This window comes from Podarcis pityusensis (assembly GCF_964106645.2).
Source record: "Podarcis pityusensis genome assembly, chromosome: 9".
NCBI lineage: Eukaryota > Metazoa > Chordata > Lepidosauria > Squamata > Lacertidae > Podarcis > Podarcis pityusensis.
The window spans coordinates 6,352,344-6,377,169 of record NC_138034.1 but is presented as its reverse complement, the minus strand read 5'-3'; the positions used below and the strand labels follow the sequence as shown (position 1 = coordinate 6,377,169).

Here is a 24,826-nt window from a genome sequence, read left to right as displayed (position 1 = left end):
ACTCTGATGGAAACTCCCCAAGACTTTACAGAAATGTATTGTTCTCCAACAATCCCCATGTTCCGCACTCCCCAGGGGTGGGAAGTCCAATGATCTGTGCAACAGAATTCTGCTTCCTCTGTATGTGGAAACCCCCGCAATAGGGCTGGGTGGTGCCTGGTGGAGCTGGCCAGGATTCTTGCAGGGGAGAAGGACCACGACCGCTAAAGTGGTTTCTGAGTGCTTCAAACGTATGGCATGGATATGACCATTGTGTCAGAGCAAGTGTTTCCCCACTTTCTGGTGCATTGTTCCCATCACTTTCTTTTTGGGAAACACAAGAATGTAAGAGCCTGCTGGATTAGACCAAAGATGGCCCCAGTGGCGGAGGAAACCTCTCCGGCATCCGGGGAGGGGTGGGGCAAACCGCTCGGTGACACACACGCAACATGCATACAAAGTGCGCATGGGCAGCAGCCCACCATGCGTGCACACTCCGTACAGGATGCCGCTTGCACAGCAACCATATGGACTGCCATGCAAGTGGCATCCCATATGGAGTGTGCACACGCAGCATCCCATATGGATCCCTCGGCCGCTCTACAGCTGGGGGGGAGGCAGGGGCAATCTTATCACACACACCCCCAGAGTGGCACCCGAGTCAGCCCACTCCCTCCGCCCCCCCACTTTGTACGCCCCTGGATGGCCCCTCTAGTCCAGCATCCTATTCTCACAGTAGCCAACCAGGAGTTCCTTGTGAGAAACCCCCAAGCAGGATTTGAGCCCAAGATTCCTCTCCTCTCCTGTGGTTTCCAGCAGCAGGTAACCAGAAGCATTGCTACCTCGAACTGTTGGGAAAGGGCATAGCCGTGAGGATAGTAGTCATCGATAGCCCTCTGCTCCATGAAAGTGGGTTTGTTGCGCAAGACCTCCCCATCAGCTACAATGGCGAAACCTTAATTTGTGAAAAGGTGACTTGAAAGCACCCACAGACAGCTAAGAAGCAACACTTTTTCTCCACTTGATTTTGACAAAGCTTTATTTATATATAAAAAAATACATTACTTTTGCTACAATGCAGCTGCAAAGCAAAATACAAATAGTAATGTTAATATGTTAATAACTCCTACTACTTTAAAGTGCATGGGTGGGGAGAAAATTCATTGCAATTAAGAGGAATGGAGCTTAAAAGCATTTTTTAAAATTGTAGTGCAATGGAGTGTTGTCTCCTTGGCCTGAAAGCAAAGTTACGGAACCATCCCTTGCTAAGCCAAAAAGGAACACTCTTAAATTTCACAGTTTACGCTTGAGGGGACTCATTCTGGTGACTCAACAGTGGCGCAAAGCAAAGGCAAGCAGGCAGAGGGCACAGATTAGACCTCATCCAGAAACTGGCCTCCTTGCTCCAGGTGACAAGGGAGTCACCAAAAGCCATTTGCTATGCAGAGGGGGCTTTTGGGGGCTTTTGCATTTCTCAGTTTCATTTTTTCCTGCATTCCTAAGTTTTTCAGTCTTAAAGTTCAGTTTGCTACATTTCTACATCACTTTGCAATTATTATTTTTAAGTCTGCATGAAAATTTATCAACCTTTTAGCCTGCATTTCATAGAACTTTCACTGGAAGTGACCCAAATGCTCATCTACGGCAGTCCGGAACATTGCAAACATCTACATTCCTCCACAGATTGACATTTTTTGCAAGCTAATTTCCCTAGCATAACAGAGTTTTTGGGTATGCCATCTTCACCAATCCATGCATTTTTGGCCACACTTTCCCCCCAAAGAGACACTTTCTTTGGTTGGAGAACTTTGCTGCAAAATTTGGAGAAGTGCAAACTTCCAAGGACAGATGTTTGGGGAAGTGTGAATGAGGTAGGTTTGCGTTTAAAGGCAAAGCGAATCAAACGTCCCCCGCTAACGCTCCCCCGGCAAAGTTGCTGCTCTCAAAACTAATCTGGTGGGGAAGGTTTTCCCAACCTGTCAGGATGCTGCCTGCCTGCACCTGTGGCAGAGGCGGCCAGCAGCCTCGCTTGGCAACTGCTGCCCATGCAATAACCTTCCTTGTTTAGCTACAACCCAACTTCAAAACCCTTCAGTAGGTAGCTTTCAAGTCTCATTGGTTATGACATCAAGGAAAGCATACTTGGAATATATATGAAAGGTGTTAGATACAGATTAAATATTTTGGTTTTTTTGCTGATGTAACTGAAGGCACAAAACAGGAATAAGGAATTTGTGCCCCCACATTTTTTGTTTATTCCTTTTATCATTTACACCCCACCTTTCATTTAAGGGGCCGTACACAGTTCCCCTCCAACCTGTTTTATCCTCACAGCAACCCTGTGGGGTAGGTTAGCGACAGAGATACTGTGACTGTCTCAAGATCACACCCAGCGAGAGCTTCATGGCAGAGCAGGGAATTCAAACCCTGGTCTCTCCCAGGTCCTAGTTTGACAGTATAACCACAACACCACACTGGTTCTGGTTTGGAAGAGAGAGAGAATATATGAAGTAGTTTGTATTTAGATACACACATAAATGTGGATTCCCCCTCCCCAAAACTGGCTAGAACAGAGATAAGGGGGACTCACGTGGGGGTTGAAATGAAATAGACTCATTTGCCCATCTCTTGGAGGTGTTGCTGGCAGCTAACCAGCCAGCCAGCCAGCAGAGAAGACCAAGACAGGAAAGAGACGTCTGCCTTACTCTAATCAGCCACCAAACCACGTTGCTCAGCATCATCTCAGCCACCGGCTGCAGCTCTCTAAGGTTTCAGAAGGCAGGAGCCTCTTTTGTTTTTCATGCCAGCAATTGCAGCTTTTGCATGCAGAGCCTCAGCTCCCCCAGCCATGACACTGCTTCCTCACAAGGAAGAAGAAAAACAGACCCACATCCAGATTGCTGGTCTACTCAGAAGCACATGTACACAATATAAGAGGTAGAACTCAGCCTTGTGAACACCCTGGGATCTCCCTCTTTCTTCTCTACATGAACCGACTTCCAGAAATTAAGACACACACAAAAATCACCTTCAAAGGCTTTCCAACATCTTTGCCTACAAGTGGCCCTGAGGCTTGTTAATTTTGTTCCCCACAAAAAGAGGATCTGATTTTTTAGAAAAATATAATAAATAAAAATAAATATCCTTCATCCAGTGAAATCACACAAAGGATTTCCAAACATCTGTGAGTTAACCGGCCAGGAAGCAGGATCAGAAAGGCAGGAAACTGCATCCCACAGTTTGAGGCAGGAAACTGCGTCCCTGACACCCCACAGCCCAGGCAATTGCACCAACCCATTCTCCACCCTTGCCAGATGGACAAGCATAGAAGCAGGCAAATCTGGGACTAGGCAGGACAGACCAGGTGGTGGCCTCTTGACAGGCCAGTGGTCAATTGCCAGTTGACCACCTACTGCTAATGGAGAATCTTCCAAATGCTAGACTAGGTGGCTCTTCATCTGAACCTACAGGATGTTTCTTTGATCTTGGTGCATATTGGGGATGCCTTGATATACATTAATTATGCCTTATAACTGTTCAGAGATCCTGAGCATGTATCGTTGCTTGGAAAATGTCAGAAACATCAAAAGAACATTCAGAACGCCAGTTATTTAAAAAAGATGCAGAAGACCGTCAAGTCTTATAAACCTTGGGCCTGAAAGTTTGCTCTCCAATCTGAGGAAACTTTTATTTAGCACGTGAGCTCTGTGTTGGGTCCTGATGCCTGCCTTTGAAGAAGCCTGACGTGGACCTTCACAAGCCCCCCTGGGCCACCTCAGCCATACCCTCTGCCCCATTAGCTGCCCCATGCATTGTTGTTTGCACTGGTTCTACTTCATCACCCAGATGTTCATATCATCATGTTCATTTTGGCAGGACCCATCCTGCTCAAGATTTCAGGATCTTGGTGCTTCTGCAGACAGAATAGCCACCAACCTCTCCTTCATTCTGCTATCAACTAAGCACCACCAGGTTGCCACTTCTCTAGGCAAGTGGAGAATAGGTGGCTTCTAAGCCCAAGGGAAGAATTATATCTATTGAGGGACCCACTTCTGAGATGGAACAAGACAGACTAGAAAGAGGTACAGTTTGGTCACTTGTGCTGGTAGGCAGTCAGGAGGTCAAGTCCTCAATGGGTGAGCAAGACAACTGCCGCCATATGCAACAGTCCTAGCCAGAGGGACAAAGATGTTTGGGTGGCCCAGTCCTTTGCCATCTTATTCCTGGGCTCCTCAAGCAGCATCTTCACATTGGAGGGCTTTGTCAGGCATTCTGTCACAAGGGTCTGGTTAAACCAATCCTCCTGGGAAACGCAGGAATAAGTGCCATAGAGCTCGTCCGTCATATTGTCTATGAAGTGGATGCAGTGGCGATGGCCAGATCCACAGTGCGCAACCGTTTGGTTGTCACGGAGCCAAGTGTAAGTGGCATGGTGGGATTTGATAGAGCAGTTGAGGTAATAGCGGGTGCCGGGTGCCACGGTCACAATCTGACAGTGATGGTTGTCATCACCTGGACAGGAAGGAAGAGAAGATGGTAAGAGAGTGAGTGAGAGAGAGAGAGGTCACCCTTTGCACACCTCGGTGTGGAACAGCAACCGTCAGGAAGCCTTTGTGGTGCTTGTGGTATCATGATGGGACCAAGTTTGACTGAAAATCCCTAGCTCCTGAATCACAGTGCATTATTCCTGCTCAAGAAATCCATCTCCTTGCTCGCCAGCTGTTGGTGAACGTAAGAGCGCTGCTAGATGTTGTGCTGATGGCCTTTGGGTCCCTAAATCAGCCTCCTGCAACCTGATGGACTACAAATCCCACCAGGCTCAGCCAGCACGCTCAATGGTCAAGATCAGGGACCACCGCTAGCCCAATGGGCAGGTTGCTATTCTTTAGCAAGGCCAATGCTGATCAACAGGGGCATCATCCATACTTGGACTAGCTGGCCAACTGGTTTCCCTCCAAATCTAAAGCAGGACTGGGAGAACCTGTGGCCTTCCAAAAGCTGCTGGACTCCAGCTCCTATCTGCCCCAGCCAGAACGGCCAATGGTCGGGGTGACGGGAGCGGAGGTCCAGCAGCATCTGGAGGGCTGCATGGCGCCACGTTCCTGGTCTTCAGGAAGGGCAAGAAAATGGTTTATTTGCAAACATTACCTTTAGTGTGGCTTGGAGATGAACAAATATCCGTAACAGGATTGTGTGTTAGAGCTTGTAGCAGTGTGCTAGAAGAGAAAGAGAGAGAGAATTAGAATGTAAGGAGAGCCCAAGAACTCACAAGGTGTCAGTGTTGACACTTTATTCAAAGCAACAAAGAGAGTTCAGGTTTAGTGAACACAGCAACTTTTCCCCGTAGGTTTTGATCCATGCAGGCGCTTGCATAAAGTGGGGAGGAAGAGAGTCATGGACACCACCTTGAGCTTTTTGGAGGAAAAGGTGGTACATAAATGTATTTAAGTAACAAATACATTTTTAATGCTTCGCCAAGGGTTCCCTGCAAGCAGAAAGCTAGCTCAGCAGCAACAAGGTGGGGCTAGAACGTCTCATCCTGAGATGATCACTTTCTGCATGCAGGAAGGTGTCACCCAGAAGTGCACTCAAATGGGATGGCGCAAGTCTGCTTTGTCACCTTGCTCTGCCGCATGTCTGTATGCGCCGGAGAACATGCAGATATAGAACGTGCAACTGTCAACAATAGAAATGAAGGGGGAGGAGGGTTGAAAATCAGAGGGACCTACCCATTTCCATGCTGGTCACGGTCATAAACAGAAGTGCATCTCCCGTTGATCCATCCGCAGTCAGGATCCCTTGCCAGGACGCAGCTCTCACAGCTGCCCTTATACGCCCCACACATAGCCATGGGCAGCTGAACCACCTCACTCTCAGAGGCTACAAACAGCTCCTTCTGCAAGATAAAATAAAGCAACAGCTGCACTGAGCTCCTTCCAAACAGCAGGACTATGAGTCGTGCATATTCTTGAAGGGCATCATGGACTAGCCTATCTGTACCCAGTGAATGAGTAACATCAGTCTAACAGGAAAAGCAACAGCCACTGAGTGACGCACAGGAATTGCTCCTACTTTTGCAGAGGAACAGGGGACTGAAGGGGATCCCTTTTGCATGCCAGTGTATTCAAGGAGCAGAGGGTTGTCAATGGATGGCTCTGCTCTGCCACCACAGTTGGGAGGGGCTCTAGGGCTCAAGTTCTACTTGTCAAGGGCTTGCCATAATGGGCACCTGCTTGGCCACTGCAAGAAGAGAAGGCTGGACTAGGTGGGCCATTGGCCTGATCCAGCAGGACTCCTATTATGTCACCCCTAGAACAGATACTCCCCGTGTTCAGAAAAAAAGAGCACAAGGCAGTCTCAAGGTTGTGGGTTTGAGCCCCACACAGGGCAAAAAGATTCCTGCATTGCAGAGGGTTGGACTAGACCAGCTTTCTTAACCTACAGGTCCCCAGATGTTGTTGAACTACAACTCCCATCACCCCTAGCTAGCAAGGTCAGAGCTCAGGGATGATGGGAGTTGTAGTCCAACATCTGGGGACCCACAGGTTGAGAACTGCTGGACTAGACAATCCCTTCCAACACTAGCAATATATGATATCTGCATGTTCGTTCTGAGATGAGGCCCTTCCAGCCCATACAGAAAAGGCGAGGTGGCACTTTTCAGATCCTTTGCACATTTTTTGATCCAGCCACTGCTGTTCTGCCATGGCCTGGTGGGTCAGCATCATTCCAGCGACCCAGTATGGAACAAGTCAGGGGAGGCCTGCAGTTTACAATCAAACAGTCTAGAACTTTGATGAAATAAAGCATGGAGCAGGCAAAGGGAAAAGAAGGGAGGTTCTTCCTTACTCTCTCACTGTCCAGAGTCATGGTCCGAATGCCAGCAGGAGAGAGGAAAGGCTGGATCTCCAGGACGTTGTTGGCCCCCGTGGGCAAGACAGCAACTTTGTGGACGGTTCCTTTGTCTGCGTAAAAGGGCAGAAGAAAAGGTTGGGAAGCTGGAAGGAGGTAACGGGAATGTGGGAAATGATGCTGGTTGGACAGAGCAGGGATGAAGGCTGTAAGGTAAGACCTGTAGTCCTCCGGATGTGACCCAAGGAGACCTAGGTTCAAATCCTGACCCAGTACTGCTTTGGGCTGGTTGCTCCTCAGCCTGAGCAGAGGGAGACCTGTGGTCCCCAGATGTCACTGGGCCCTAATTCTCATCCGCCGACAGCCAACATGGCCCATACAGCCAGGAGTGATGGGTGTTGTAGTCAACATCTGGAGGGCCGCAGGTTCCCTCCCCCGGCTTCAGAGAAAGGGGCAGTAAGTTGCTCAGCAACGCCAAAGGGCAGCGATGCCAAGCGAGGAGCAGCTATGACCGTACCTGTGGCCAAGTACAGGGTGCTGTAGGTGCCGCCATCAGCTGCTGGGGCTCTGTGGACACCAATCTGCTGGTAGCGGTGCTTGCTGTAAAACAAGATGTCTTCCTGCTTCACCCTGCGTGCCACCTCAGGATGGCTGTCGGCCACTTTGAAGGTCTCGTGGGGGGTCTGCTGTTCTCCTTCTAGACACTGTTGGGAGGGACAGATAAGGCCACCAGATTAGGGGTGACAAGAAGGATCTGCAGCCTGCTTGCACCAGCCCTGGATCCTACCAGGAAGAGATGGAGAACCAGTGGCCTCCTCTGGACCACCAGCCATGGCCAGCACGGGTCCCAGTCAGGGATGGTGAGAGCTGGAGCACCACAGATGGCCCACTCCTGGCTCTAAGGACCTTTCTGGCTTCTGCCCTGGCAACAGGCACTTCTGCAAGCTTCTCTGAGCCTTGAGCACTAGAAACTTGCTTTCCTTAAAAAACAAAAAAGCTTGCACTGTGTGAGATGCCAGTGATATGGAATTTTTGCCCCAGAAAGCTTGCAAGTTTCTCTTCCCAACCTCCCAACCTTTGCTACATAATGCATAACAGGATTGTACAGTTCTTTTCAAAACTCCCCACCTCCAGATTTAAAGGTCATCACTACCCATTGTCAGTTACGGGCAAAACTGCAGCAAAAACGGCACAGTCACCAGCTCTCAGTCTCCTTTCAGTTCTGCACGTCTAGTCACTCTTTGACTAGAGCAGGACTCCCCAAAGTGGCAGGCAGTGATCCCTGCAGGGGAGGGGGGATTCCCTCGTAGGGCACTAAGAGGCAAGGGGGCGGCAGGAGCTGGGGATTCAAGACTCCTGCTAAGTGACTTTAAACCAGACATTGGGAAACCGCATCACATTAAGAACAGTGAAGTTGTGACTAAATGTGGTATCAAAGACTCAATGACTCAATGCTCAATGACTATCAGACTTTGAAAAGTTGGTATACCTGGACCAACGTCATTCATTTCGTTCAATTAATTGTTTTTGTTGGATTTTGAATAAATGTGCAATTAACTGTGACTGTTCTTAACTGGGTTATTATCTTCTTTAGTGGCCCATGCAAACTGCTATGCTGAATAATGCTTTTTAGAGGGGAGAGGGGGAAATGGGGAGGAGTTCGTGGAACCAAGGGGGCAGTGGCCCAAAAAACTTTGAGAACCACTTGGCTAGAGGATAAATCCAACAAGAGAAGCAAATTTGCATCCCTTACCTGCCCAGGCCTCACAGGGGGGAGTTTCTCGTGGTAGTCTTTGAGAGGCGATGTTCGGAAGACCTTACTGATGTCACCAACGGAATAGACACAGACTGCGGAATATTCCCTGGGGATAAGAATGAGAAGCAAGGGATCCGATTTATTTTTTTTATTGCTCTGCTTTTCTGTCAGCACAACTACCAAAGCAGCTTATGGGAAGAAAAATGACAATGTTAAAAACACACTGGTAAAAACACAAGCGTTTCACCAGTGACTATGATAATCTCTTAACACATCAGATCAATTCTTAGAAGCTGGTTGAAATGTTCGCAAGTTTTCAGAAGCAACTTTTTAGAAGGAGGGACGTGGTGCTGTGGTCTAAACCACAGAGCCTAGGGCTTGCCGATCGGAAGGTTGGAGGTTCAAATCCCCGTGATGGGGTGAGCTCCCGTTGCTCGGTCCCTGCTCCTGCCCACCTAGCAGTCTGAAAGCATGAAGTGCAAGTAGATCAATAGGTACCGCTCCGGCTGGAAGGTAAATGGCATTTCCGTGCGCTGCTCTAGTTTGCCAGAAGCGGCTTAGTCATGCTGGCCACATGACCCAGAAAAAGCTCACCCCGTCGCAGGGATTCGAACCGCCGACCTTTTGATCGGCAAGTCCTAGGCTCTGTGGTTTAACCCACAGTGCCACGTGCGTCCCCTGGGCTAAGAGAAACAAACAAACAAAAAACCCTCCACCAAGTGTAGATGTGACCTTAGCGTTCATTTGCCCCTCACCACGGAGCAAGGCACTCACCACTCATTCCAGAAGAGCCCGTAGATTCTCGTTTCCGACCAGTTGGCAGACTCCAGGATGAAGACGTCCTGCAGCTGGTTAAAGTGCCGGTCGTTGTCAGAGTCAACGCAGAGCAAGGTGGCTTTCAGGAAGGTGGTCCACTTGGCAGCCGAGAGGGAGCCGGTGCCTCCTCTGTCTCCCTGTAGAGACAGGAATGGTGGTCAGGGATTGGCAGCTGGCCAAATGCATGGCAGCACAGTTTCACAGAATCATAGAATAGTGGAGTCGGAAGGGACCTCAAGGGTCATCTAGCCCAACCCCCTGCTCTGCAGGAATGTCAACTAAAGCAGCCAGGACAGCTGACTGTCCAACCTCTGCTTAAAATCCTCCTAGGAAGGAGAGCCCACCACCTCCCGAGGGAGACCGTTCTACTGTCAAATGGCCCTTGCTATCAGATAGTTCTTCCTGATGTTTCATCGGAATTTCCTTTCCTATACAGTGGTACCTCTGGTTAAGAACTTAATTTGTTCCGGAGCTCCGTTCTTAACCTGAAATCTGTCTTAACCTGAGGTACCACTTTAGCTAATGGGGCCTCCTGCTGCTGCCAAGCCGCCGCTGCCGCACGATTTCTGTTCTTATCCTGAAGTAAAGTTCTTAACCCGAAGTGCTACTTCCGGGTTAACGGAGTCTGTAACCTGAAGCATTTGTAACCTGAGGTACCACTGTAATTTGAAGCCACTGGTTTCCCCTCCAGAGCGGGGAAAAACCATCTTTCATGTGAAAACCCTTCAGATATTTGAAGATAGCTCTCAGGTCTTCTGTTCTCCAACCCCCTCAACTGTTCCTCATAGGGCTTGGCTTCCACATCACATTTGTGTGTGTAGACACGTACTTGCACATTTTGCCTCATATCTTAGGTTCTACAAATGCTAGAAACACTTTTTGAAAAAGATGGAAGCTGGGAATCTGGGGGTTATGGTTCAAGGGGAAGAAAATATTCCCTTTGCCACCCACCATGGGCAACTGTGTGTGTGTGATCTCAGCTGGATGTGTGCGAATGGCTGAATATAGCCTACCATGAAAAGGTAAGCATTGCATTCCCCCCTCCAGTTGCTGCTCACCCCCACCCCTGCCTCTGGCACACAGAAACACAGAATGTTGCCCATGAGAGGATTGGGCCCTCAGGCTAAAAACGGCCCTAAAGTAACCGCAGCTACTTCTTCCCAAACCACTAGTATTTAGTGTGAGAGCCAATGACATGACTTAGCCCAAGGGAGTCCTGCTCATTAACACCAATGAGTCTACTCTGAGTAAGTGGCCCCTGGGGCTGATCTTCAGCTGATCCCGCGGCTTCTCCTGCAGCACCCAGAGACCCCGGCACAGCCTCCCAGACACCCCCCCCCCCACACACACACACCTTACACAGCTGAGCCACCCTGGAGACATTCCTTGGGGCGGCTGCGTTCTTCGGCCAGTCGGGGTTTTCTTCTCGGAAGAAGTAGTAGATCTTTTCATTGTAAGCCTCCTCTTGTTTTATGATGGCAGCCTTCACAAACTTTGGATCTGCAGGCGGAAAAGACAGAGACCGTGAGGCAGGAAGGAACTAAGGAGGACATTCAGCTAGGGCAGTCTGGGCAGAGGAGACATCTTAAGAGCATAGGAGTCGCCTGCTGGATCAGGCCCATGGCTCATTCAATTTCCGTACATTTCCGAGCACAATTCAAAGTGTTGGTGCTGACCTTTAAAGCCCTAAGCGGCCTCGGTCCAGTATACCTGAAGGAGCGTCTCCACCTCCATCGTTCTGCCTGGACACTGAGGTCCAGCACCGAGGGGCTTCTGGCGGTTCCCTCATTGTGAGAAGCCAAGCTACAGGGAACCAGGCAGAGGGCCTTCTTGGTAGTGGCACCCGCCCTGTGGAACGCCCTCCCACCAGATGTCAAAGAGAAGAACAATTACCAGACTTTTAGAAGACATCTGAAGGCAGCTTTTAATGTTTAATAGACTACTGGATTTTAATACTTTGTTGGAAGCTGCCCAGAATGGCTGGGGAAACCCAGCCCGATGGGCGGGGTATAAATAAATTAATAATAATAATACTATTATAGCATCGCTGCCTCCAATTGTGGAAGCAGGGAAGAGCCATTGTGGATGGTAGCCATGGACAGCCTTCTCCTCCTGCTCCATAAAGCTGTCCAGTCCTCTTTCAAAGCCATCCAAGCTGGTGGTCATTGCTGCCTCCTGTGTAAGGGAGTTCCATAGTTTAACTCTGTGCTGTGGGAAGAAGCCCTTTCTGAATCTCTAAACATCCGGCTTCACTGGATGCCCGTGAGTTCTAGTGTTACGAAGAGAGGGATGAAAGCTTTTCTGTGCCCACTTTCACCATGACAGACATAACGTTACAAACTTCTATCGCGTCGCCTCTCCCTCTCCTTTTCTCCAACCTAAAAAGTCCTAAACGCTGCAACTTTTCTTCATGGGGAGTCGCTCCACCATTTTGGCTGCCCTTTTCTGAACGTTTCGTTTCATGGCTCCCCCCGAAGAGTCCTGGGAGCTGTAGTTTGCTAAAGGTGCTGAGAGGGTTGTTAGGAGACCCCTCACAGAGCTCAGCACCGATGAACACATGCAGTTCTCAGATAAGCAAGGGCACCCACCTTAACAATGAACAGAGTATGTGGGGAAACGGCAATTTCTCACTACAGTGAGACTGAGGCGACTATTTCTCACAAGTTAATGATCAAAGCCAGTGTGGCCTAGTGGTTAGAGTGTCTGGGAGACTGGGACCTAGGAGACCAGGGTTCAAATCCCTACTTGGCCATGAAGCTCAATGGGTGTCACCTTCGGCCAGTCACTCACTCTCAGCCTAACCTACCTCACAGGGCTGTTGTGAGGATAAAATGGGAAGGAGGAAAACAGTGTAAGCCACCTGGAGCTCCTTAGAGGAGAGGTGAAATACAAATGTGAGAGAGGAGGCGAAGGAGGCGGCATACACAACCCAAACAGGTGGAGCCAGTGGAAGCTGCAACAAAATGTTGCCGCATGGAGTGTCTATGGGGTGCCGTTCCATGCTGTCTCCCACACATGCAGGGCTGTCTTAAGCATATCCGGCGCCGTGGTACAAAGATCCCTCCGGCGCGCCCCCCCCGGCAACTCCAAAACAAGGGAGGGGACTGTGGAAAATGTCCTTCCTCTGCCTCCCCCACTGCCCTGATCCCTGGCATGGTGGTGGCGATTAAGCAGGAAAATGTGCTGGTGGGCATGCTCTCTGGCGTTGGGGCGCCCGAGAAGGCAGACCAGGAAGGCTGCACGCCGCCTTTCGCTAGGAAGCAGGAGAACAAAGACCCTGTCGTTAGCAGATGCAGAAACTTGGGAAGAAAGCTGCACGCCCGCCAGCCATATAGTTGGTGGGGCGCAGCTGGCGGGCAGGCAGGGAAAGGGGAGCCTGCCGGCAAAGCCGCGCAGCTCCCCGACTCGCTAGGGCGCCCCTGAGAGGCCAGCGCCCTGGCGCAACGAACCACTAAGACCAATGCTCTGCTCCTACCCAACCTAGCTAGCCAATCAGCACTCTTTGCCTCTGAGCATGCTCAGTCCTCATCAGGCTCGTTTTGGGGGAGAAGGGTGTTTCCCTCTCCCTCAGATTTGCCCCCCTCCCAATATATGTTGTGCTTCTTCAACTCCCAGAATTCCCCAGGCCTGCAAACTTCTCCCTGTCATGGGCGGATGTGGCTACATAACAACCCACCTGGGAGAACTGAGATCACTCTTCTTGCTGCCATGACACAGGTGTCCCCGCAGAGGAGAAAGCCTCACCTGTGTTGTGTACTGGAAATGCCCCTGGCAACCCCCTCGCTCCCTACGTGATCTCAGAGGGGAAAGGTCCTCCACAGGGATCCGCTGAGCGGAACACTAACGTCACCAGAGGCTCACTGTGGCGGATCCTCCTGGCACTGGGGGAACACTGCCTCCGTGACGCTCCTGGCACAAGAGGCACCCACTGTGCTGTTACCACCTGCTCTGAGCCGCTCCCTCTGGGGCAAGGGTTGTGTTGGTTTTAACGCGGCAACTTCCTCCTCTCCCTTGGCCGTGATGCTCAGTTTCCAAGTGGGGAAGTCCTGAAAATCTCCAGGTTCTCCTCCTCCCTCCCATGAGCAAGTTTGTTGTGTTAATACCTCGTAAGGCTTGTTCATTACGCCCCACGCAGGTGTAACTTCAAGGTGTCTCTACACGGGTGCAAATGCTTGTGTAAAAGAGCACGCACTGTTGATTTGCACAGCTGACTCTTGCATATGCAGACTTGCTGCAGGGTACCTGCAAATCACCGTACAGCTCAACTATTGGGGTACACAGAAGGGCACAGGAAGTACCCTTGTTGGATCAGTGTAATGTGTGAATGCCCCCTATGGGAAGGGACTCCAGTTCTAGACCTCCTGGCAGCCGGTTCATAGACTCACAGGACTCAGAGTCAGAAGGGATCCCAAGGGCCATCTAGCCCAACCCCGTTATGCTGAAATCACAGCTAAGAACTAAAACCAGCTCCAGGTTTGAGGAGGATTCTCAATGAAATCTCCTCGCAGGGGACCCCGTCAGAGTTCCTCTGGCCCAAATGGCAGGCAGTGGCAACACTCCGAATGAGTCTGGGTGGCTGGGAGCTGTCATTTTAACACCCTACAATGCCCCTGGGGTGGCGTCACTGGGAAAGGTTTCAGGGGCAGCCACCAGGCACTTTCGGAAAAGTTAAGGGGCAGCAGTTGGCCAAGAATACGGCATGCCCGTGCCAACCCTGACCCGCTCTTTACCAACTGGGCTGAACCCAGAGGGCTGAACTCCCACCATCCCCAATGAATTCGGCCAATGGTCAAAGGGGGGAGTGGCAACTGGAGTCCAGCCACACCTGGAAGGCCAAAAGACGCACATCCTGAATTTCAACTAGAGAAGGCAGGTTAAATGCTCTGAAGCCTTGACAGCACCATGCTATTGCTGAGTGGCCGTATTAAGTCAAGTGTCCCTCAACTATCTCGTGGGTGTGCTGCTGGAAGACAAGGGAGAGGCTAAGCAATCTGGGGAGCCCCCTCTGTCGGGGAGACTGGGGACCCCCCCCCCATTCCTTCAAGACCTGCCACACTCACTATTCATGACGGTGTCGCTGGTATAGAGTTCCGTAGATCCTCGAATCCGACGGAAGCGAGGTGTCCGCCCATTGTACTGGTGCTTTCTGATGGTAGAGTAGATGTCCTTGCCTGCGAGAAAAGGAAGAGAGACCAGTGGTGAAGAGGAACGCAGGTGCTAAGCCACCTCAGAAAGAAATGAGAATGTCAGGCCATTGGCCTGAGATGCAGTGAACTGGAGCAGAAAACCTCAAGTCACCGCTTTTCAAATGTGGAAAACTGCGCTTCCCACGATTTATGCAACAAGACTGATAGGGGGGAATAATATATATAAATATGAATGTATTTATTTTAAATTAATAAAGATATATATTTTTAAAAATGACTGATGGGGGGGGGGGACAAACAAACAAGAGATGTGGACCCACAGCTGCCAATTTCTTGAAATTCTCCAAGTTTGCTTGTGATCAAGTGTGAAATGGGATGCAATCCAGCAGATCTTGTTTAACCTTTGAAAGGGCTGTGGGAAGTATACCTGTATGTGTATCCACACACACAAAACACAAATTCATTCTTATGCAGCCTTAAACTGCTTGTAAATCACTTTTTATACATTTTCATTGCTTTTGAGAGTTCCTGAAAAAACCGCACGTGCCCCCTAATTGGCTGTGGCTGCCCATAATGTAAATTTAATTTGTGGTTTATTTTATTGTTACAGTGGTACCTCGGGTTAAGTACTTAATTCGTTCCGGAGGTCCGTACTTAACCTGAAACTGTTCTTAACCTGAAGCACCACTTTAGCTAATGGGGCCTCCCGCTGCTGCTGCGCTGCTGGAGCACGATTTCTGTTCTCATCCTGAAGCAAAGTTCTTAACCTGAAGCACTATTTCTGGGTTAGCGGAGTCTGTAACCTGAAGCGTATGTAACCTGAAGCGTATGTAACCCGAGGTACCACTGTATTATTATTGGAGAGGCCTGCCAGCTGGGGAGGGCACTTCAAGACCCCTTGCAATGCTATAGAGAATGTAGGGCCCGAACTCTGGGTTTGCACAGCACAGCAGCTCGGAAGGAGGAGAATGGTGCTCCAGCGAGAGGCCTGGCTGCGTGTCCCTGCTGGGCCAGAAATTCATTCCGCATTAATGCAGGAAAGCTTACCATCGATGAGGACAAGAGCGTTTTGATCAGGGGCAAAAGGAGCCAGACCCTGGGCACTGATCCCTGGCTCTACGTTCCCATCTACCTGCAGGAGGAGGGAAAAGAGAAGTTGAGCAGATATTTCCCACCTTTCCAGGGTCTCACCAATACAGGGAGAGTGAGAGAGACACGACTTTCAAACTCCCCTTTTCTCACACCCATGACTTTGGTGGCAGTGGTGAAAGTGTCACCTGTATACCCTGGGGGTGGACAAAGGGCGGATCCTGGCCCCCAAGGGATATGCAATCCAGAAGAACAGCACAAGGGAGCAAACATAGCAAGGGAAGAGGAAAGCAGGAGGAAGAAGATGCAATCATTGCCAACATCGCCCAGCTAGAGCAAAGGAGCCTTCCCACAGACACATCTCCCATCAGCCCCAGCCGAGCCAGTGGTCAAGGATCAGGACATAAGAAGAGGCTTGCTGGATCAGGCCCACAGGGAAGGCTCAGGTAGGGTGACCGGCAGCGATGTCTCAGGATTAAAGAGCAGAGGGGCAAGGAGAAGCTGCGTACCAAATTCCAGCAGGTGGGGCTGCAGGCGTTTGTGCCACAGATCAGCAATTGGTCCTCATATTTTTCCAGGAGTGTGAGATAGTTCTTGGCATTTTCCTGGAAGAGAAGTGAAGGCGGTTAAGGTGAAGAATCATAGAATTGTAGAGTTGGAAGGGACCCCAAAGGGTCATTTGGTCCACCCACCCCACCCCCACCCCACCCCCCCGCTATGACGAAGAGGACCAGAAAACGACCCCCAACCACCCACTCCCATCCTGGAGATCCCACCAACAAGACAGACTCTGTCTCCCCAAGGCCTGCACAGAAGGACCTCCTAATTTGAAGGTAGGGATGGGGAACCGAGGGCCCGAGGGCCAAATGTGACTCTTGAAACTCTCCCCCAGGCCGCCCCCTCACAGGGCCTGCTTCACACTCTCCTTGTGTGGTTTTGCCCACCCGGACTCTGTCCTTGAACTCTTCTCTTTTTTGCCACTTGCTTGTCAGGTTAGAGGTCAGAGTTAGAGTTTGTGTGTACAAACTAGCTTACTACACAAGGGCAAAATCTGCACTCTGCTCACTTTAGCCTGCCACTGGCATCTGGCCCCTGGAACATCATCCAGAAGGGAATGTGGCCCTTGGGCTGAGAAAGACCTAGAATCATAGAATCATAGAATCATAGAGTTGGAAGAGACCACAAGGGCCATCGAGTCCAACCCCCTGCCAAGCAGGAAACACCATCAGAGCACTCCTGACATATGGTTGTCAAGCCTCTGCTTAAAGACCTCCAAAGAAGGAGACTCCACCACACTCCTTGGCAGCAAATTCCACTGTCGAACAGCTCTTACTGTCCGGAAGTTCTTCCTCATGTTTAGGTGGAATCTTCTTTCTTGTAGTTTGGATCCATTGCTCCGTGTCCGCTTCTCTGGAGCAGCAGAAAACAACCTTTCTCCCTCCTCTATGTGACATCCTTTTATATATTTGAACATGGCTATCATATCACCTCTCTCTTATGACTGCCAAATCCACATTTAGTCCAAGCATCCGCAGATCTAGCAGAGTCACAGAAACTCTTTGCGAGTTTCTGAGCTGCAAAGTATCAGGCCAAGGAGAAGAGAGGAAGGGGAACCTCCCATGGTGGGGGAATGAAGAACGTCACAGCAACTGGCGCCTTCTGCATGCAAAGCACCGGCTCCATCACTGAGCTCTGGGCCCAATCCACCTGCTGAATCATTCAGCGCAGGAGAACACCTTTCTACAGATGGTGGGAGATTAGCTGCAGCAATTCCTCCAAACATCTATATTTTATACTGTTGTAAACCTCTTCGATATATTTCTATGATACTGTGGGGGGAAATACTATAATAAACAAACAAGCAAACTTACCTGTTTCCTGCAGTTGGACAGCGTCCTGTTGGTTTCAATAAGCACCTGAATGAAAGGGGAGACAAGATGCCCACGTCATTTTTAGGTCAGCTTGTCTAGGTGCCTTAAAGCTCATGGCCTCCGACAACAGAGAAACGGCGGGAGGAAATGCAGAGTGGATTTTAGGCAGCACCTGTAACAGGTGCCACAGTTCCACAGATCAAAGTGACGGAGGGGGCACAAACAAACTTCTTCTAATAATAATAACACCCAAAACCTGGCCCAGTAACAAATCGGCAACCCGTACAGATCTCTGAGCAGAGGAGCAATATGCTGGCGGGGTCTCACCTGTGTCAGCACCCAGGCTGAAGCATTCTGAACTCACTATAGCTTCCGGATCAAACGTGAGGGAAGTCCCACAAAGACTGCACTGCCATCATCCAGTTTTGAAAAACATGACATTAGGAAGTATTTTCTGAGGGTAAGAGACGTTCGAACTTCCTCAAAAGGTGGTGGAGATCTTTAAGCAGAGGTCAGATGGCCATCTGCCAGAGATTCTTCGACAAGATTATTAATGTGTTCCCTTCCAACTCTACAATTCTATGATTGCTGCTGGGACTGGGGTTGGGTTCAAGGTCCAGGCTGTTCCCCTGGATAGGGAACCTGACAGTCTAGGGGAGGAGAACAGAACAGTGTATCCCCAAAGAGGGCCTGGCTGGCAGCCTGAACTCTGCACTGCCACAGTAGTCCCACTTGTCCTGATGTTTACCATGAGAGCTGGGAAATTATGAGTGCTGGAAAGTTAACAGCTTCTCCATTCCCTGAGGCTACACCAAAGCAATTAATTTGTCATTGAGACTTTGACATTTTTCCAGACCAGCTAGCTCCCTGAGGGAACTGATTCTTCCAAGTCTGCAAGAAGAACATTCGTTTGACATGAAACTGACAGGAGAGACCCTTTTCCAAATTTAGGCAGACTTCCAAACGGCTGGATTATTCTGAATTAAAATGGAAACTACAACTCCAAGATCTAATCTGTGCTTAGATGGTGAAGGAGTCTTCTCTGAATAAAATGTAACTGGAAACAGAGCAGGATTTGAAAAGCTGTTGCCATCTGTCTTCTCTGGAGGTGAAGTCAAACCACTGTGTGAGCAACACCAAAGTGACCTCCTCGGGGCACAGGCCTGGTCAGTGTGCTTGGAGGTCCTGGGCTGCCCAGACAAGACCCCCTCTTGGCCTCACTGATGGGGCCCAAAGGAAAGCAGAGCAAGACCTTTGGCACCAGCTTGGCTGCAGGTATTGCCGGAAGGAGGCGTACAAGGTGCCACCCAACTGTTTTAGGGACTCTGGATTTGTGTAGGCTTTACTCCTTAGCCTTTTCTTCTCCCAAAGATATCCCACAAGGCAGTAGAAGCTTAGGATCAAAATTTCTTTCTCCTAGATGGGCTACCTTCTCAGGTTGATGAGCCCCATCTGATCCTCACTTCCCTCTACAGCACATGCAGAAACTGCCTTCTTGACCGCTTGACCCACAATTGGTCTCATCTGCTCAGTCTGCCGGAGTCTGTCTTCGCATGCAGCGCAGCTCCCTAGCTCACTGAAGGTTTGAGGCTCACTGGCTGCCCTCACCTGGTTTAGCTGGCCAGTCAAAGCCATTTCCTGGGAATGTGGCCGCTGTCGCCTGCTGACAGCTTCTAGGAACCACAGGGGAGAGCTGAGTGCAGGGTGGGGACCAAAGGTGGACAATTACCCTAGAAGGAGCACAATGTGTCCCCCACCAGAAGTACTACCCCTCCCCTAACACTCCATTTGAAAAGTAAGCAACCTTTTTCTCATCTCTCAACAGCACCCCAGGCTGCGTTTCCTGGGAAACCAGTTGGATGGCTGGTATTCAAGGTTTGGCAAATTGCCCTTCTTGAAAAGGTATCTCATAAACTAAAAGGGCAGAGCTCAAATGACTGGTTTTTTTATATATGACATGATTTTATTCCGTATACAAATATTGAGGCATGTAGTGACTCAGTGCTACCAGTTTACGTGAATATCTGGGAAACCGAAGCCTTTACAGAACCTTTATTGTCAATGATGATGGAACTCACTGGTGGAAGATGCTTCTGTTTTTATACTTATTATTTGTAAAGTGAATCTTTGTAGGAGTTAATACTTTTCCTTTGGAGCTGTATCTTTGTACTTTGTATATTTCATGGCTTAAATTTCGGATTCTTTCTTTTCCCTTCCCTTTTGTTACATTTGCACTTTTTGTGAATTAAATAAATGAAAAGTTAAAAACAAAAAAGAAATTTGTGAAGTGTTGTCCTCCATCTCCCTACCGTAAAGCTGGTGGAGTTCTCAAAGTTGTAGTAATGAAGCGTGCCGACTGTCCCCACAAAGACCGAGGGGGCCCCTTGTTCATGGTAGAGCACAATGTGGCCCTCCCTGGGATCAAACCGGAATCTCTTCTCACCTACAAAAATACAAAAAGGAAACAGGATTCGACACCGCATTGCCAATTCCGGAGAGGCAGGTTCTGCAGACATTCCACAGAGGAATTGTGCAGCAGGGAGGCATACCTAACCGACTGGTTTTTCCCACCCTTAAGAATATAGGAAGCTGAGAACAGAGGAAGCTGGCTCATCCTGAGTCAGACCATTAGCCTAGGGTTACCAGATGTCCCGGGTTCCCGGGGACAGTCCCCGGATTTGCCAATCTGTCCCCAGGAAATATGGCAGCGGCAGCCTCAGCTCTGGCAAGCTGGCTTCAGGAGCTGCTCGCTGCCCGCTGACGTGGCGCCCGCCATTTTTCCTTACCGGAACTTCCAGCGAGGAAAAATGGCAGGTGCCACGGCAGCGGGCAGCTCCTGAAGCCAGCCAGAGCCAACTGCGCTACCAGGCTGGCTCCGGGCTGCTGACTGCCACTGCTGCCGCAACTGCCGAAGGAGAACCAGGGACGTCCGGTGGTACAGATCTCCTTCCCCCTTTGTTTTGACTGATCTGGGGACGCTCGGGAGTTGCAGGCGGCTGGCCGTTGCCCAGTTTTTTTAAAATTCTGTGCATTTATGTTTCACAGGGTGTGAAAGAAGGGCTTTGCACCTTTATACAATATGCATGTGTGCCTGGGCCCAGGGTCTTTTGCCTCACCATCCTCACTACTGACTCCCTGTTGCTACTCAGCTTCATTGAAAAAAAATCTGCTAAGCATACATTAGCCACCTAAGTTCACAGCTGTCTGCACTGACTGCCAACAATGGCACTCCCGGGTTTCAGGCAGGGGTCTCCTCCAGCCAGGGAGGAGAGACCCATGGCCCTCCCTGCGTGGAGCTCCCTTCAGTCCCCATTGACACAGCCAGCAGTCAGGGATGGTGACAGATTGAATCCTCCAACACTGGAAGATCATGGGTTTTTTACACCTTTGGCTGTAACCACTGGTCCTACACTCCCCAAACCGCTCCACCCCCCAAGCAGCTATATTCCTTGGAAATAGTTTTATTTCCAAGGAGCAGGGGCATTCCAAGGGAGCTCGCTTACTTATTAAACTTGCTCTTATTTATTTATTTATTTATTTATTTGTGGGGATGCGGGTGGCGCTGTGGTCTAAACCACAGAGCCTAGGGCCTGCCGATCAGAAGGCCACGGTTTGAATCCCCGCGACGGGGTGAGCTCCCGTTGCTCGGTCCCTGCTCCTGCCAACCTAGCAGTTCGAAAGCACATCAAAGTGCAAGTAGATAAATAGGTACCACTCCGGCGGGAAGGTAAACAACGTTTCGGTGCGCTGCTCTGGTTTCGCCAGAAGCGGCTTAGTTCTGCTGGTCACATGACCCGGAAGCTGTACGCTGGCTCCCTCGGCCAGTAAAGCGAGATGAGAGACGCAACCCCAGAGTCGGCCACGACTGGACCTAATGGTCAGGGGTCCCTTTACCTTTTATTTATTTGAAGCATGGTAGTAAGAGCTGTTTGACAGTGGAACAGCCTCCCTTGGAAGGTGAGGGGCTCCTCCTCTTTTGAGATTTTGAGAGAGAGGTCGAATGCCCACCTGCAGGGGATTCTTGTGCTGCAATTCCTGCTTTGCAGAGTGCTGGACTAGATGAAACTCTGAAGTTCAATGATTCTAGGACTCAAACACTCCCCACACCTGTTCCACTCCAAAATCACTGGCCCAAAAAAAATTAAAAATAAAATAAAAGCCAAATGCAGGAGGGGACGTGATTTTGAGATGTTATTATATAGAAACATAGAATCATAGAATCAAAGAGTTGGAAGGGAACCCCAGGAGTCATCTAGTCCAACCCCCTGGAATGCATGAATCCTTTTATTTATTTAGAGGTATGTGTGTGCGTCTTTGCTTTGGCCTGCGGAGAAATTCAATACGTTCGATTTTATTAGTCTGCAGACAGAGTCAATACATTAGACTTTGCTCTACAGCATCCATTTCTCATGAATCCATTCAGAAGGCATTCTGTCCTGTGACAGCATCCCGTTTCCAATTTACTGAGGTTGAAAACAGCACAAACATCTACAATTATTTTGGCATGTACTTTTTTAAAAAATCCTAAATATGCAGTTAGATACTTTGAGCCAAGAGCCAAATTGCAAAATTCAGAAAAGTGACCCCACCCAAAAAGATGCCCTGCTCCATCTGATTGTCCAAGAAGAGAGAACCTGGTTGGTTCACTTAAAACAACAACATGGGATGGGTCGAAAATCCCAGGAACCCTATTAGGCTTGCACATCACATTTCCTTAGGTTCTTATTCTGCTGAGATGATCAGATACTACTCTTTATCCTCTAGGTTCTAGAAACCAGCGCCTCCTTTGAAGGCAGCTTTCCCATCAGCACCCATAGAATCATAGAATAGAATCATAGAATCATAGAGTTGGAAGAGACCACAAGGGCCATCGAGTCCAACCCCCTGCCAAGCAGGAAACACCATCAGAGCACTCCTGACATATGGCTGTCAAGCCTCTGCTTAAAGACCTCCAAAGAAGAAGACTCCACCACACTCCTTGGCAGCAAATTCCACTGTCGAACAGCTCTTACTGTCAGGAAGTTCTTCCTAATGTTTAGGTGGAATCTTCTTTCTTGTAGTTTGGATCCAATGCCATTTCCAAAGTCTGGAAGGAATGTTCTGCACTGGGCTGTTTGCAGGCACACACCCAACTGGAACTTGTGATGCATCTAAGTTATCAGGCCACCCACATGCCCTGCTTGTCTCTCGTTCAGCCTCATGGGGAGGGACCTGCAGGATGGCACCTTCTCAGTGGTGGCTCCCAGTTTGTGGAATGGTCTCCCCCCCCCCCAGCAAACTGCACCTGTCTCCTCCATTAACTTATTTGAAGAAGATTCAAACAACATTCCCATTTCCCCAGGCCTCTGTTAGTGGAAAAATCTGTTCCTGCCAAACCATAAATTATTAGTTGTGAGGTGACTGGCTTGGGGTTTATTTAAAGCATTTAAACTTTTTTTTAGAAGGTTGTTTTTAAGCTATTGGTTAGAAGTTTCCATTGCATTCCGGTTTTGACGTATTTGCCACCCTGCACTCCTTCAGGAGGAGGGGTGGAGCTACACACCTAGTATTTGATTACTTAATTCACAATCTGGCAATGTCCTTTGTGAGGCACACAGTCCTGTATGCAGCTTTCAGCTGCAATCTATACCTATACTGAGGACTTGGCTACAACGGACGTCTGTTTGTGTACAGCGATTTTCCTCTTTGAAACACAACCAGTTCCCTCCAGAATGTTCCCGCCGGGCACTCCCAGCCTCCTCTGATCCTGGGAAGTAGGTCAGAACAATTAGCCACAAAAGACAGAGAGCAGAGGCATAACAGCAGCTTGCCCCGGGGCAAAACAAAACAATGCCAATATCAAAAAGCCCACTTGCCAACTCTTCCTCCTCCTACTTGACCCAGCTCCTAGATGGGTGGGTGGAGAAATAATAACACCACGCAGTTCTACTCTGGAAGCTGCAACTCTGGAAGCTGGAAGCAGAGCTCACAGGACACGGCCACAATGGGTGCGTTCTAACTCCACTGTACGACCAGTGCAACCACACTGGGCGCTGTGATGGAGGGGGCGGCACAATAATGTTGTATAACAGAGCGGGGAGGACACCACTGAAAGTTGAGCGCCCACAGTCTGTCACTGCCCTGGGAGGCAGTATGCCCTCGAGTACCAGCTTGGGGGGACGACGGACAGAAGTGGGCAGAGTGCCCTTGAGCTCAGGCAGTAGCATAGCATGGGTTGCCAGTGCCCGGGGAGCAGCAAGTATTGCAAATTCATTGAGGGTCCTTCTCCTTGATGCAGTTGTGCCGCCTTTGCATACAGAAGTCTTTGGGATGAGAACAGTGACAGAGAATGAGTGAACTTCTGCTACCAGATGAGCTGAAACGGTTTATGCTGTATCTTTATAAGTGTTTTGCATTGCCTGATGGGTTATTAAAGTGTTGTTTCTTATCTGTGTCTGTCGTCTGATTGCACCCCAGTTCTCAACAGCTCCAGCCAGCATGGCCAGTGGATCAGGGTGACCATAACTGGGAGCCCAGCAACATTTGGTGGGCCCACAGGATCCCGTCTCCTGTGCTAGAAGTGTGACAACTACCGCTGGAACCAGGCACGATCTTCTGGGAGACGGAGGGAGTTTCCCAAATTGCATCAAGCTGCAGTTGCACTTTCTGGAACTTGTCTGCCGCACCACTAGGGCTCGGGGATCCTTGCATATCCAGCAGAAGGGGGGTCATCACTACTGGAGGCCCCATCCCTGCCCATCAGGACCTGTTAAATCCTGACCTCTGGGCCTGCTGCTCCCCAGCGTGGACAAAGTTTCACAGAATCATACAACTGTTAGAATTCCTGCTCCATGATTGCAGTCATGGGATTTTTGTACATGACGGTGTATGTTTTGACTCCACAGAGTGGGAAGTGACGGAGACAGGAATTCTTTGTTATTGTGTTCTGTGAAGTGGGACTATTGTCCTTCGTTTTTTTCTCTTTGCTGTCTGATGCTAGAGAGAAGGGGAGCCATGTTGCAGTGCTCTGTGTGTGTTTATATGTAAATAAAGTAGATTAGCCAAAATGCTGAGTTGCTGAGGTCTGTCACACGAACTGCACAGACTCTGCAGATCCCTAAGTGTGCCGGTGTCTGCTGGCATCAGTCACTGTGATGTTCGGGCAGAAGAAAGCTTTGGAAGCTCCCGAACGATCGACCAGGAGGGAGAGAACATGTCAGTTGGGCATGTGTCTCTGCCAGGGTCCTACTCGAGTGTAGGACGAGCTCCTGACAAGAACTGCATGGCTGAAAGGGATCCCCAGTGGTCATCGAGTCCAACCCGCTGCAGTGTGTGAG

The 24,826-nt window shown here is 49.7% G+C and overlaps 1 protein-coding gene across 1 annotated transcript in view; it reads right to left on the bottom strand.

Annotated features, from left to right (window-relative positions):
- Positions 1-1,000: 1,000 nt before the first annotated feature.
- SEMA7A (semaphorin 7A (JohnMiltonHagen blood group)) overlaps positions 1,001-24,826 on the bottom strand; it is a 47,542-nt gene continuing 23,716 nt past the window's right edge. Inside the window, exons 2-14 of the mRNA XM_081019991.1 lie at positions 19,820-19,953; positions 17,511-17,555; positions 16,149-16,244; positions 15,598-15,682; positions 14,464-14,574; positions 10,758-10,903; positions 9,362-9,540; positions 8,585-8,693; positions 7,349-7,535; positions 6,829-6,944; positions 5,709-5,875; positions 5,128-5,195; positions 1,001-4,491 (exon numbers count right to left, since the gene is read on the bottom strand). Coding sequence (XP_080876117.1) covers positions 4,109-4,491; positions 5,128-5,195; positions 5,709-5,875; positions 6,829-6,944; positions 7,349-7,535; positions 8,585-8,693; positions 9,362-9,540; positions 10,758-10,903; positions 14,464-14,574; positions 15,598-15,682; positions 16,149-16,244; positions 17,511-17,555; positions 19,820-19,953 — 1,826 coding nt within the window. The 3' untranslated portion in view covers positions 1,001-4,108. The remainder of the gene's footprint in view (positions 4,492-5,127; positions 5,196-5,708; positions 5,876-6,828; positions 6,945-7,348; positions 7,536-8,584; positions 8,694-9,361; positions 9,541-10,757; positions 10,904-14,463; positions 14,575-15,597; positions 15,683-16,148; positions 16,245-17,510; positions 17,556-19,819; positions 19,954-24,826) is intronic.